The 15964-nt window shown below is 41.7% G+C and overlaps 1 protein-coding gene across 8 annotated transcripts in view; it reads left to right on the top strand.

Moving 5' to 3' along the window:
- CREB5 (cAMP responsive element binding protein 5) overlaps positions 1–15964 on the top strand; it is a 285186-nt gene that overhangs the window by 251499 nt on the left and 17723 nt on the right. For all 8 annotated transcript variants that reach the window (XM_048511159.1, XM_048511158.1, XM_048511160.1 and 5 more), the window contains one exon: positions 10380–10703. In XM_048511159.1, the coding sequence (XP_048367116.1) occupies positions 10380–10703 (324 nt within the window). The remainder of the gene's footprint in view (positions 1–10379; positions 10704–15964) is intronic.

The raw sequence follows: 15964 nt of genomic DNA, 5'->3' as shown, positions 1-15964 counted from the left end.
GTTAGCTGGGTTGTAGGATGTGTACAATGCACTCTTGCCATCAAGCCACTGCCATGCAGCACTCACTGGCTGCCACAGGCGGTTCCCCCCAGTAGTTGCTACTCAGTGGTATCAGGCAAACTGTTTAATCCAAACCATTTCACATGCATCCTCCACTGAAATTGCCAAACCTAAGTTGGGAAATTCTTCAAGATTTGGGAGCGGACCTTGGGGAAGGCAGGGTTTGGGTTTGGAAAGTGGGGGACTTCACTGAGTATAATACCCTACAGTCCACTCTCCAAAGAGCCATGTTCTCTAGGGAAACTGATCTTTGAAGTTTGGGAGATCAGTGACAGTTCCTGCTAACTGGCATCTGCCCTTGTTTTGTTTCTGCCAGTGAATATTACTTATGGAAGCTTGCAAAGACAAGCTGTTCAATAGGAGCGTTGAACTGGTTCACACAAACTTGCTACATGTAGTAACCACCACAGGGAGGCTGTTGTGATTGGACTGGGAAGTTGTTCTAAGTCACACCTAGAAATGGCCAACTTTTGTTTGTTTTTTACTTCTTGCTTTAAAGAGGCTTGCTGTGACAAAGTCTGAGAACCTTTGTAGGTCACCTACATGTCTTTGAATAGGGCACAAGTACAAAGTGACCCTTCCCACCCCCCAACACATTATGTACGTATTTGTTTCTTTATATATTCATTTATAAATGTTTAAAATCAACAACACTTTAAAATTATATAATAAATTATGTTGACCTCTATGAACTGCTAATGAATTGTTATTTATTTGATTTATAAACTGTTCTCCCCATCAAACAAGCTCATGCCTACATTATTTTATCTATCGATAGTGTTTAAATAGTTTCTCAACTTCTCTGCAGACATGAAAACTCAACCCGGGGAGGGGGGGAGATTTTCAGCCTAGCCTTTTCCCAGACATTTTTTATTTATTTATTTATTTATTTATTTATTTATTTATTTATTTATTTGATTTATAAACTGTTCTCCCCATCAAACAAGCTCATGCCTACATTATTTTATCTATCGATAGTGTTTAAATAGTTTCTCAACTTCTCTGCAGACATGAAAACTCAACCCGGGGAGGGGGGGAGATTTTCAGCCTAGCCTTTTCCCAGACATTTTTTTAAAAGACAGCACACATAATTTTGACATGGGAAATATCAAACACTTCATACTCCTTTGCAGTCTGATAAAATACAACTCAAGAAAAGCTTTGTCTGGTAGTTATGCTGTTAGAGGCTAAAGTGGCTAAACTGAAGCTACTTTAGTCTCTAGAAAAGACTCACTGGAAAAGACAATAATGCTAGGAAACGTTGAAGACAGTAGGAAAAGAAGACCCGCCATGAGATGGACTGACTCAATATAGGAAGCCAAGGGCTTCAGTTTGCATGACTTGAGCAAGGTTGCTAACAAGAAGATATTCTGGAGGTCATTGATTAATAAGTCAGAAGCAACTGAATGGCACATAATTCACATCAACAGGTTCTCTGAACTTGTCTCCCCTCCCCATTTCCCAAAGTGTAAAGGGCAAGCCTATCAGATGAGAGGGCAGGTTTACGTGTGACCTTTGGAAAATCCAACCATAACCGTTTTAAAGTGATGGAGCAAGCGAAGAGTCTTCCCAACTGCCCCATTTGATTTCAGACTGCTCCAGGGCTTGCAATGCCTCAGCAGAGCACAAAGCAACAGGATAGGAAAGAGAGGCACACCAGGCATCCTAAATCAGACCCCCCAAATGTTTCTCCCCATGTGAGTGTTTAGAATGTGCCCTCAGTTCCCTCCAGAAGTTTTTCAAGCCCAAAGCCTACCACAGCCGCTGTCAATAATAGAGGTGGGCAGAAAGACAAGGAATTGGAAGGTCCTGCTAGTGGAAACGTGTAGGATGCCTAGACCAGGGAAAGGAGGAAGATTAATGAGGCCAAAGAAGGTTACCTGGGGATCTATGTCTCCCACTGCATAGTAGTCGACCTCTTAGAACATCTCCTCAGGAACCTTTAGCTCCCCCTTCTCTTTGCTTGCCATAGTCTCGCCCAACAAACAGCTGCAGCTTCTGCCTTATCAAGAGCTATGACTGCCCTCTGAGACCTGGGTTCTCCTTTTCCCTTTCCCTCCCAACTCCTAGCATGCACACTGCAGAATGACCCATCTCTGCTGGGCAATTGAGCCTCCCCCACCTCCTAGCAGCAGCCTAATCAGGGGAACATGGCTGTGCGAGCTGCAGAATGAGCTATCTCTTCTATACAATTGAGCCTCCCTGCCTCCTAACAGCAGCCTACTCAGGAGAATGGGACACACATGATGCTGAACGAGCAATCTTTTCTGGGCAATTGCCTCCCCCATGTCCTGTCACTATCCCTCTCTGCCACTGCCCAGGGCACCTTCCCTCTTTGCTCTCATACCAGATCCAGCTCTGAACTTGTATACTGAAGTAATTAATGAATCCATTTTTTAAAGTCAGTGCCCTTCAATTAGCCTAAATGGAGTTGAGCAGATGGGATTCCTGTCCTCAAGGGAGACTACTGAAAGAGATCACAAGAAATGCCATACTGGGCTGATTTATATGAGCAATTATCAACTTTATTTGAACAAAACTATTCAATACGGTTTCAGTGGAAAAATCCAGAATTTATGAAATGTCGAATGTGTCAGTCTCACTTTCCAAAATAGTTGGGGCGGGGAGGGGGGGGGACACAAAAATCTCAAACCTCCTCATTGAACACTGAATCACAGTGTGAACAATACACACATCTGTGTTCAAAATTCTGAAAGCTTAACTAAAATGGAAATGGCTATTGTTCTTGAAACTTATCCTCCACAGGAAGGCTTTTTATCATTCATCCATGTACTAGTTTGCTGTGAGATCTGCTTAAAAACAGATTCTCACATGAAATGCATTATATGTTTGCGGAACAGCAGAGCTATAAAATTATATGCATAGCTGTTGAGAGATTTTGCTTCCAGTAACATGACACTCTTGATATTCTGGTTTAATCCCACTTAAAAGTTAGAACAAAACATGCTAGTGATATCACTATAAAAATGTTGGCTTTCCAGAAGGCCTAAAGAAATTGTAAAACTGCAGAAGCCTAAAGTAATTATAAAACACCAATAAAAGTCTCAGGCCTGAGGACTTTTCTGTCTAGAAAAAAGGTTGGCTAAAGAGCGATGTAGAGGTTTATAAAATTATGCATGGGGTGGTGAAAGTGGATAGAAGGATATTTTTTCCATAGTACTAGAACTTGGAGACACTCAAAGAAATTGTTGGGAAATAGGTTCAGGACAGGCAAAAGGAAATATTTCTTTACACAATGAATAATTAGACTGTGGAATTCATTGCCAGTGGAGATAGTGATGGCCAAGAACATAGATATCTTTAAGAGAGTGTATGACAAAGTCCTGGAGGAGAGGTCCATCTAGGGCTACTAGCCATGCCTAATGAAAGGAACCTTCATCTACAGAGACAGAAAACCTCTGAATATCCATGTTGAAAAGCAACAGGCAAGGGAGGGTATCAGCCTCTGTGCCTTGTTCATTCACTCTTACAGGGCAAGTGGTTGGCTGCTATGCTGGACTAAATATGCAACTGGTCTGATTCAACATGCTCTTCTTATATTCTTCTGTTATTTCCTGAATGTTCCTTTCAGCATTTTTACCACGAAAGTCTGCTTTTTAAAAAAAAAACTATCATTTTTTTCCCTATGAAGCTTGTGGCCTGTGAACATGATTCACTTCCCATATTTTGTTCTCACGACAGCCCTGTGAGGTGATTTAGACTGAGAGAAAAAGACAGGTTAGAAGTCACCTTCTCCCCCTCCCCATTTCTTTCGCAGAGGGGAACTGGAATCTTAAGAAGCAGAACTTTGTTTACTGAGTTAAAGATAACTTAGCAGACATAAACACATGTCTAGCGTTGCGCCTCAAAAGTACAGGAGCTGCATCGAATAACATGCAGTGCTTTTTCTCATTGTTCAAGGTATGATAGACAGGCACAGCAGCCTGTTTTGCCCCGCTCCTAAAGATCCAACTGTAGACAGGCTGAAACTGGCTCTTCTTGCCCTGTGATTGCACTTTTCAGCCTTCAGTCGATAACTAAGTGGACTAATTAAATTAATAAAAAGGTATCTCTCATGGCTGCCAGCTGGAGCCCTATCAAAACATTTGATAAATTATCTCTCTGCCTTAACCACAGGAGGGAAAAACAATGTGAAAGGAGTTAGATACTTCAGTCACCCTCTGCCCAGTGCTCCCTCCTCCCTTTCCCCTTTTTGGGTTTGGTTGACCCCAGCCCCGCCACCATCTCCACCACCCTGCTTCTCTCACAACTTGTCTTCAACATTTTGGCAGGCTTCCAAGGAGAAGTAGCTGTAGAAGAGGAACTGATTTGGCCAGGCTGATAATAGGTTATGAAGCTTCTAGGCTGTGGTATGATGTGAACATTCTGTGGGAGAGAGATCATCTGTTCCATCAGCAAGGCCCATTCAGATCTGAGGCTGCGACAGTTAAGCACAGAAATACTTGTTAAATAGAAGGGGTGTGTGATGTGGTTTGTTAGTTTAGTGCAGTGTCTGCTTTCTCCAGTTCTATCTCCAGTTAATGCCAAACAGCTTTAGGGCTGCTCTGACAGGGTTTCAAACATAACCCCAACCCGAAAAAAACATGTGCTGCTTTCTGTTCTGCCTATCAGTGATCTCCAAACAGGAAATATAACCTGTTAATAGTACCCTTCAAAGAACTGCCCATTTTCTGATGGGTTTTCGGGGACAATATATGCAATGAACAGCTTCCACCTTTGAGGGTTAGACTAGAACAGCATGATGGTACCTGTCCTGAGCAAAGATTGTATCCCAATGCTATGTTGGTGTTGTCGTATCAGTACATCTGTCTTGTAGTTCTTCAAAGCCTGTTTCATTGACTTTTGAATGATCACTCTGTGAACTGCTATTTGCATCTTTCCAGTACTGAGCTGCCTCCTCTTAGAGTGCATTAGAAATGTAAGAAAGGAGAAAATCTGGACCCTTCAGGCCGGGAGACTTTTGCCATTAACCTCTGCAACAAATGAATTATATTGACTATATGCTGCCCTTGTTTTGTCCAGGTTACAAAGTACCTTTCTTTTCTATCCCCCCAAATGATTTCCAAAAGAATAGAAGTGCAGAGTTCTAGCCTGAAGGGGGGGGGGGGGCATAGCTTCAAACCACAGGATTTCTAACGAGGCAGGAAACTGGTATGTCTGTAGATGATGGTGGAAAGCGCCATGAAGTCACAGCTTGACACAGGTCATGGCCCATGAGGTTTTTAAGGCAAGAAACTTTCAGAGGTAGATGGTGTTTCTGACAAAAAGGGTGACTGTGTTCAGTCAGTTCATCCCCCCCCCCCCCCCCCCCAGTATTCAGCATTCTTTCAGTAATCAGCTTGGCTCACAGCACCACCTGTCATCCAGTATGACACTCAACTTGTCACCCAATATGAACACTTGAGTAGGGCTTCATGTGATTCTACAGACACAATCCTCCAAATGTGGTCAAAACTCCACGTATAGCATATTGCTTTGCGGACTAATCAACTACCACCCATGTTCTAAATTCATAATAAAGCCTCTGATTCCTGCTTATCTTGCTCCAGTCTCTGTCTTTCCCACACCTTCTGAGCAGTAATGTACTGTTAAAGCCACTATACACTATACAGAACATAAGGGGCTAATTAACAAGAATGGCAAATTGGCATTGTCTAAACTAAAACATAGACCTTGATGTGGATTTCTGGAACATTCATGCTTCCCTTGAAGTTGTTAGAGGCTTTTGGTTCATAAGGAATGCAGTCCTTTAATCATAAAAAGTTGTGTCTGTTTCTGAAGTGTCATCATTAAGTACCCTCAGTTGTGATGCTGGAGAGAGATGAATAATGTTTATATCTTTTTTATTAATATTGAGCGGAATGTTCATTTACAGAAAAATAGTTTCATGTGGATGGCCTTTAAAGAGCTAGCTGAAGTACAGCACCATTTTTCTTCTGAATCTCATCACGTTCGTCTTACTAGAAATCCCTTTACATTCAGTACATTTATTGATTCATCATCTGTGTTGGTCACTGAATACGCCATTGCTCTTCAAGAAATAATATACTTAGAATTTGTACAGTTCTTTTGAAATCCATATATTTTCTGTGCATTATTTTAGTAATCCTGGCAAGACTTTGAAAAGTAGGTCAGAATTTTTTAGTCCATTGTGGCAAATATGGATTGTCACAGAAAGGCTGCTATGAAATATTGTTTTTAAAACCTGCATGATGAAAAACTAAAGGAAGCATCATGTGTGGCATGTTTAGTAATTTTAATAACTTTAAAGGATCTTTAATTGTATTTGAAACAAAAAAAATTATGCAAGGCAACAGTTTTCTTCAGACATTTCTCATCCATAGTCCCAGCAGCAACACTTTAATGAAAAGTGTCGTTGTGCATGTGTTTTATAAATGTTTCTGAGGGGTGGATAATAGTCCTACCAGTGTAGAGCTGATCTCAGCATGAAGTTAGAGACTGGGGATGGGCACTTTCTGTAGTCTCCGTGGGACAATATGAGGTAGATAGCTGGTTTCTTACCAGAATTTAGATCCAGGGCAGCTGGCCCACCCTCCCACTGGGAGAAGTGAACAAGGAGCTTGTAAAGTACACAGACTGGATAGAAATGACCCGTATTGACAGAAACCAGCTGCACGTCAACCTTCTTGTTGCGTCTCTTGATTTGCAATCTCAAATAAATATATATGGTTGAAGGCTCTGTGGAAAGAAAACAGAATAATGTATTCTTCTCAGAGCCCAAAGTCATTACTTTTTCTGTTGGTTTTTTTTTTCACACATTAAGATCTGTTTTATCCCTGACACTTTCTGGAGAGGGGAGGGAAATAAGGAGGCACAAAAATTATCCAGTTTATGATGGCAGATGCTGTCGTTTGCCATCAAAGCAGGATCATTTGGACAAACACTGTGTGGGCACATTTACAGGCTAATAGTCAGCATTTATAAAATGTCTATGGGAGTTTTATATGTGAAGTGAATAAACAATCTTATAACATGTTATTGGCCTGCTACCAAAAAATGTAGCGGTCCAACACATTTCATTCAACAGATTATTACGTTTTGAAGGAGAAAAATAACGTCTTATATGAAAGTGACTTAGATTCAGCATATTTTTCTCTATCGTTCTTTAACATACTTTTGAAAAACATCCATTATGGTGCATGTTTGGAACAACTAACAGTTAAGACAGAGTGTTCATGTGAAAGAATGTGAACCAAGCTTCCATTTTTCTAACTATATGGAAAACAAAAGTGAGGTTTGAGGAATGGGTAAGGATGGAAATAAGGTTAAATTCTGGTCTCTTGATAGCTTTATTTTCATTTTTCAAATAGTTGTGGGGCAATTTACTGACCCAGACAGTTCAGATAAAAGCACCTAATTCTTTTGTTTCTGAATCATGGTTGATCTGGTTGGTGTCTTGACACAAATTGGATTCCTGGAGCACGACAGGAAGAGGAATATTTTAAAACATGGTGCAACACAGCAAGTCAGTTCCACTGACTTAAATGGACATTGGCTGACCTAGCTCATTTCTGGGTCAGCTCGAAGTAACTCCATTCCAATAAGGTCACCACAGTGTAGTATGAGAAAAGATAATCAGATAGGAATAATGTGTTCAGGCAGATGACATTTGCAAGAGGAAGATATAGACTTGTGTAGATATTAACACCATGCACTGCCAAAATAATAGTTTGAGATGAATTTGTGCTGTATTCCTGCATCATACAGCCTAAAAAAATAATGTTGATTGCTAAAAAGCTAAGAAAAATCGAGGGGGGAAATCTTATAAATGAGGGGAAGCTGCACAACATTCTTGAACAAGTAATATGATGAAACTTCACTTGTTTTAATATATTTTGCTCCCTCACACAACAACTGTCACTATCTCTGTTGAGACATAACTTGTTGTGACACCACTGCCATTAATTATGACAGATCCCTTCTTTTCTATAAAAGTTCAGAAATATATGGCACTTGACATGCTTTTTGAAGTACAACTTAAATATTGTTTCATTTGTCTCTTGGGGGTGGTTTAAAAGTGAGGTTAGCAAAGCTTCATAATTAGAATGGGATTTGTAACAGATGGGCAGGACAAAGGGGAGGGTAGTTGTACCAGGGATGGCATAGCCACACCACCTCCAAAGTTGCTTGATGTGCCGTGGCCAGCAAATCAACAGGAACTCTCCCCGTGAACCCCTGTGGAACTGTTCTATGAAGTTGCATGGGCGGTGCCTACATTTTTGCTGGTGCAAGTCTATGCGAGCACTTGAGGCTATTCCTCAGCCAAAAGGGTTCAGAAAACTGACTAAAACCATCCCTGCCCCCGGAAATGGCTCCTCTGCGGGTTCCTGTGATAGAGGAGCTTAGAACTTTTAAAAGGCAAGCAAATTATATTGCATAAAGTGCAGTTAAATGAACAGCCATCCAACCTCATCGAGCTGGTTTTAAGTCTGATAAGCCATCTATCCAAGGCCAAAAGCGCTTTGGCGCAGACCTTCTGGCTCACCTCTCTGGTCAGATCCAATCTTTGTACCTTCAAGCAGGAAACAAAAAAGAGCAAGTGAAAACCTGCCTTAGTGCATCTGGTACTAGTATCCCTCCTAATCTTCAGTCCCTAATAAATATTATCAAGCAGCTGCATCAGCTATAATTCAGGAAAGATTCCTTTGTGCTCAGAAGTTTCCAATAAGAGGTCAAAAATGGTTCTCTGCAGTAAGAGATTGTGTGGCAAATTATTTACCATTGGTGGGCAGAGGAGAGTTAGATGCCCAGATAAACAGGGAAACAACTTGCAGTTATATGTTATTGCTTTCCTTTAAGTAGAGAATTGGCAAAGGTTTTGAAGGAAATATGGATTTTCAGGAAGGATTGACATGGATTTGTATGTCACTTTTCCCCAATGAGGACCCAAAGCAGTTTATATCACTCTTCTGTTTTATCCTCCTGACAACAATTCTATGAGGTAGGTTAGGCTGAGAGGTAGTGACTGAACCAAGATCACTCATTGAGTTTCCATGGTATCGTGGGAATACAAACCTACAACGTGAAATCATTTCCTGATATTTGTTGGAAGTGAGGATGTGCTATTGGCGTAACACTGCTGTTTTAACACAAACACACTTCTCCATCAAGAGGCCAGCAGGCAACCAAGGGAGGTTGGGAAATTTTAAGTTGAAGTGGGAGATCTGGTCTCTCTAGCTGAAAGATAACAACTATATATTTATCTCTGCCTTTTCAAGGAATCTTTCCAAGATGGCTCACAAAATAAAGCAAAATAAAAATATAAACCACCATAAATTATTATTTCAAACCCAGCACTAAAGACCTAGCCAAAGCATAAGAATATAAAACATTGAGCAACTTAAAATTAGTCTCAGACAGCTTAAAGCAGACTGTAAAATTATGTTTAAAGGTCAACCCTTACTTGAAATCCTGGGTAAAAAGAAATGTTTTGGCCTGGTGGTTTAAAGAGAATAGTACAGGCACCAGCCAGATGGTGTGGCGGGGGGGGGGGGGGGGAGCATTCCATAGTCAAGGTGCAGTTGTCTCTGGTCAGGGCTGTATCTATGGAAAACAGCGCCTATGAGTGGGCCCCAGAGCCTTAGCGAGGGCACATGTATGCTCTCCGCCCCTGCCACACCCCTGCCCACTTCTGACATGCCACATCGCACCCCCAGAACGCCCCCACCATGCCCCTGCACCAGCATGCACCTGGGGCAAGACCCCACCCTGCCCCTGCTATGCATCTGGTGGGTCCTGTCTGGCTGTGCACCTTGTTGCTGGCTCAAAGTGGTGGAAGCCTCTCCCTGATGCTTGGCTCAGTGTGGGTCAGGCACAGTCCCCTGCAATGGCCAAGGGGCACCGAAGGGCCAGATGGCAGGAGGAGCAAGGCAAGGCACACAGGTGGTATGTTGCAATGGGCAAGCAGCCCACTTTCAAGCACCCAGGGCACATGCCATTCCTTCCCTACCTTAAGATACACCATTGTCTCTGGTAACTTTCAACATCATTACTGAAGGCAGGAGTGGCGGGTTGAGACAAAAGACTTGCAAGGAGGATCTTAGCTGGCAGGCTGGACAGTATGGAAGAGGAACCCTGGCCCCAAGCCATTTAGAATCATAAAGATAACAGCTGGCACTTCAACTTAACTGTTGTTCAATAATATTTTGAACTGTTGCTCAAAAATAATATCATTAATAAAGTTAATAAAATTAACAAATTTTGCCTCAAATCTTGATAACATTTAAAGACTCCCTCCAGTGCATTTAATATAAATTTTCTCTTTGCTTTTGTTTCAGAGATTGAAGGCAGCGTTGACTCACCATCCTGCAGGCATGTCCAATGGAAATATGAACACTATGGGTCACATGATGGAAATGATGAGCTCCCGACAGGACCAGACAGCCCACCATCATATGCACTCACACCCGCATCAGCACCAGTCGCTTCCTCCTCATCATCCATATCCTCACCAGCATCAACACCCGGCACACCATTCTCATCCTCAAAGTCATCACCAGCAAAACCACCCACATCACCACTCACATTCACACCTTCATGCTCACTCGGCGCATCACCAGACCTCGCCACATCCCCCACTGCACACAGGAAGCCAAGCACAGGTAGAACACTTTTTCAAAATCTGTTTTCTGATCATACAGGTTTAAAAGCATGTGCTTAGCTTATCATTTATATGTGTTGGTATTCTAAAATTCAAGTCTGCCCTTAGATGTTGCCACTGAGGAACCTTAGATAAATTTTAGAGTGCTAAATATATAGGAGAGACTTTTGCCATCAAGGAACTCTGGATAACATTTTCTGGTTAAAGAATTATGAGGTTCATGACAGTGCAACCCCTAAGCAGAGTTACACCCTTCTGACAACATTGTATAGATTGTGCTGTGATTTTGCCACATGATGGCTTTACAGTAGCTGGCCCAAGAGGTATCCTGTAGCAAACACATGTAAGTATGAACAATAAACCCATATTTTTAAGCACATGTGTTCCCACATGGACCCAGAGGGAAGGTGGAAAAATACCTATTTTGCAATAGTTAAAAATCTACAGTAGTTTTTGGTCAATGTTCTTGCCTCCATCTCATGTCTCAGTGCAGAAATGAACTACCGTATATGGGCTGAGGTACTGAAGACACACTATTTTTACATTACTCCTAGCTTGATCTCATCTTGCTTGTAAGTCCAGGACAGTTGTAATAGCTGCTTCTTGTTCTTCTTATAATATATTCAGTGATATGCTAAAGAACAACAAGACAAGTCATTGCCCTCTTTGAGCTAATTTACTTCGAGCAGGTGAGGGAGCAGTCAGGTATCCAGGCAGTACTTCTTTCCTGTAGGTACATCCTCTTCACATGCCAAATAATGCATCAGGCTCTCATCAATGTACTATTTGTTTATTTAGAATACTTATATCCCATTTTCCTCCAATTTACCTAAGGCTTCTAAGCTGTGAGCTATATAATCTAGCAGCCCAATTTAACCTATTTAATAGGCAGTCTAATCCACACACACAAATCTATAGCCAAGTGAGATATCCCTTGTACTTAAGAGTGGACAAAAACTCCCTATCCCCAGCCAAACCAATCAGAATGGAAAAATTCCAACTCAGTCTCCATAGCCACTGGTTAGTCCCATCGTGCCACCAAAGTGGCAGATATGCCCAAAACTGGGAAGGGAACTGATGCGCAGAACCTAATTGCTATTTTCAGATTACTTCTTCTGGACTGCAGCTAGCTAGCTATCAAGAGATGCATTTATGATTACAAACCTGATGAAAATAGATTCTTTCCCTTGCTTGTCTGTTCAAGTACAGTTGCCACTCACCTCAAGATAAATACGCTTTTGGTCTAAACAGATGATTTAGCATTCATGTACTATTGCATGTCACTAGAGGTTCCAGTGGTTGTAAGACTCCCTTGCTTCAGTGCAGCCCCATCGACTTGCAAAGAATTAGTCCATTTCTATACTAGTCATATAAAAAGATATTTACTCAAAAATATTATGCAGCACTGCTTGGAGGATAAATGGAACTCTTAAGATCTATAGGTCAGGTAGTTCCCTGGACAACATAACAGTTTAAATTCCTCATGGGAACACAATAGCAGTGACACTTTTTGAAGAGGGCATTGACTGGGATAAAAGATGGGTTGAGTGAGTAATAAACATAAGGTTATTACTTTCCAAACCCATCTATAATTCCCTTTAGTTCTGGCCTCTTTGGGGGTCAGACTGTTTCAGCAGACACATTAATCTTACAATACACTTTACTAATTATTAACCAACTCATTCTATTGAATCAAATGCTTCAATTTCAAGGTTCACGTCAAAACCAAAGCATGATCTGAATTGCTAGGAACTATATTCCCCCTTTTGCTATAATTTTGATTATTTTATGCCATGCCCTTGCATTAAATTTCAAACTTTTCAACAGCCATGCAGAACTTAATGAATTATGGGTTACTAAAATGAGTGAGTACAAATAGAGCACTGGGTTATAAAGAACAGAAGAACGTATTGGATCAGGGATCAAGGCAACAACCAGTCCATTTAATATGTCCCTTTTTTCTGTGATAGATGTTTTTCTTTGTGTTGGCTGGCTGGAGTCAGATATTACATGAACATTTTTCAGGTACTAGTTTGTTTTGACTACTGAAGTTTATTTCAGATGAATTCCCAATGAGGAGAATTTTGATAAACAGTACGTAGTTGATATTTTGAATTATTGAGGAGCAATGAGGAGCAGCAGTGGCGTAGGAGGTTAAGAGCTTGTGTATGTAATCTGGAGGAACCGGGTTTGATTCCCTGCTCTGCCACCTGAGCTGTGGAGGCTTATCTGGGGAATTCAGATTAGCCTGTGCACTCCCACACACGCCAGCTGGGTGACCTTGGGCTAGTCACAGCTTTTCGGAGCTCTCTCAGCCCCACCCACCTCACAGGGTGTTTGTTGTGAGGGGGGAAGGGCAAGGAGATTGTCAGCCCCTTTGAGTCTCCTGCAGGAGAGAAAGGGGGGATATAAATCCAAACTCTTCTCTTTTTCTTCTTCTTATGTGCAGATTGTACATTTGTGTTGTTTATGGGGATTTGGTGATATTATCCTTGCCAACATTTTTAATAGCGTTGTCTATAATATGGATAATCTCAGTTTTGTCAATTTTCTGTTCTAAAACCAAAACTGTTCCTTTAGCAATTATCTACAAAATTGCACCTACAAATGCACTTAACATCATGTAGTGGCTATATGGTCACCATATCTTCTTTTTTTGCAAGCCCATGTAAACTGCCTGGGCTAGTGGTCCACAAGTTATAATAAGAGTATCATGAACATAGGATTTGAAAAGACGAAGCAGGGAAAGTGAGATGGCAACAGACTGGTATCAAAGTTCTGTGCCAGGCATCTTTTCCTTATTTCATCTAAGCATCTGCAAGCACAGTAGATAGGCTTTTCAGCCAGTAGATAGGCTGAAAAGGCTGACAGGCTGAAACGTATTCAATGAGTCAGCATGGTATAGTGGTTAAAAGTGGTGAACTCATCTGGAGAACAGGGTTTGATTCCCCACTCCTCCGCATGAGTGTTGGACTCTTATCTGGAGATAAGGATTTGTTTCCCTGCTCCTGCACTTGAAGTCTGCTGAGTGACCCTGGGCTAGTCACAGTTCCTTCTGAACTCTCTCAGCCCCACCTACATCACAAGGTGACTGTTGTGGGGAGAGGAAGGAAAGGAGTGTTCAGTCGCTTTGAGACTCCTTATGGTTGAGAAAAGCAGGATAAAAACCCAAATTCTTCTTCTTCACTTAACACTAGTTCTGATTCACAAAGATCTTCATCCAGCAGAATGACAGTGGGGCACTGAACATGGATTTTCTGCAAAGTAATGTGAAGACAGTAAGACAGGGCCATGAGCAGCCTAATTTAACATGAACTATTACTAATAATAAAACATCTTGTTTCATGGCAGGTCATCTAACAACAGATAAAAATTGTTACAAAAATGCTCATGAGAAGCTGAGCGCAAAAGGACACTATAGATTTGAGACTATAATCCTGGTAGGATTATTAGGGTGGATTAGCCTATCTAACTTCATGTATTTCATTTGCGTCATGCCATTTCTCCAGAGTGCTCAGAACAGCCCCCCCACCCCCACCCCATCCAGCCAGGACCTGCCTAGTTTCAAAGAAAGAATTACATCAAGTACTTTCACATCATTCCTGGGACAGAACTGTCTGCAACTTTCAAATTAATATCATGGCCACCAGGGGCTTAGCTAGGGAAAATGGAACCCGGGGCAAAACCTGAGTTTTGCAAAAAAAAAAAACCCCATATGGGCAGCATCCCTCCCCCACCATGGCCAAACAATATTTTTTGCACCAGGTCATCTCAAAGTCACCATCACATTATAGAACATGCCCCAACACACAAATCTGAACACACCAAGGGCTCCCTAGTTTAAACAACATTGAAAGTAATGCTATTTTTTGAAGGACGGGAATCCACCCTGAAATAGTATCACTTTTTATGTTGTTTAAACTAGAGAGCCCAGATTCCCTTTTTAAATGCACCTTAAAGGGATACTCTGGCCTCCCTAGTTTAAACAACATTGAAAGTGATTCTTTTTCAGGGTAGATTCCCCACCCCCCACCCCAAACAGCAGCATTTTCAATGTTGGTTATTGTGGGTTTTCTTGACTGTGCGGCCGTACTATGGTAGATCTTGTTCTTAATGTTTCACCTGCATCTGTGGCTGGTATCTTCAGAGGTGTATCACAGAGAGAAGTCTGTTATACACTGTGTCCAGCCTTCCCTTATAACAGACTTCTCTCTGTGATTCACCTCTGAAGATGCCAGCCACAGATGCAGGTGAAACGTTAGGAACAAGATCTACCAGACCACGGCCACACAGTCTGTAAAACCCACAACAACCAGTTGAATCTGGTTGTGAAAGCCTTCAACAATACTTTCAATGTTTTTTTTAATCTAGGAAGCCCAGATTCTCCCTTTGAATCCACTCCAAAGGGGGTGGATTTAAGGAGAGAACCTGGGGAAAATTTGAGGGTGCCTGTCAGGGGAACAATGTTTAAGCTAACAGTACCAAAATTTTTAGGCTATCTTCAGGAGACTTTCCTGATGAAACAACCCAGGGTTAATGAAGTATGGTTCAGGGTGCCCAAAGTTATGGATCCTCAAAAGGGTAGCTTCATCTACCATTAGCTCCCATTGGAAACAATGGGGGATGGGGCACACCTTTTGGGGGTCCATAACTTTGGACCCCCTGAACCAACCTTCATCAAACCTGGGCAGTATCAGCAGGAGACTATCCTTATGATACCACCTAGGTTTAGTGAAGTTTGATTCTGGAGGTCCAAAGTTATGGACCCTCCAAATGGTAGCTTCATCTACCATTAGCTCCCATTGGAAACAATTGAGGATGGGGTCACCCCTTTTGGGGGTCCATAACTTTGGACCCCTGAACCTAAATTCACCAAACCTGGCTGGTATCATCAGGAGAGTTACCTGACAATAGCCTGAAATTTTGGTGCCACTAGCCTAAAAACTACACCTTCTGCAGGCCATAAATGGAAAAAAAACCTAAAAATAGAAAAAGCCACAAACGAACCTGCAATTTTTGTGCCCACCACAAGGGGGCGCCCAGGGCACTTGTTCCCGGATGTCCCCATGGTAGCTACGCCTCTGGTGGCCACCACCACTTGTTCCTTATTGGGAAAAAATCACTATTAATTTAAAGCAAAGCATCTTAAAGGGTAGAAAGTATTATTATATCAATATAAAAGTGAAGAGCTTTAAAACCAGTATTTACGCATTGAAGAGAGAAAGCCTGTACTGTGGAAAAAATTGAGTATCCAGAAATGTA

Source organism: Sphaerodactylus townsendi, linkage group LG11 (assembly GCF_021028975.2).
Source record: "Sphaerodactylus townsendi isolate TG3544 linkage group LG11, MPM_Stown_v2.3, whole genome shotgun sequence".
NCBI lineage: Eukaryota > Metazoa > Chordata > Lepidosauria > Squamata > Sphaerodactylidae > Sphaerodactylus > Sphaerodactylus townsendi.
Note: the sequence above shows the minus strand (reverse complement) of the source record. Positions and strands in the feature narration are given on the sequence as shown.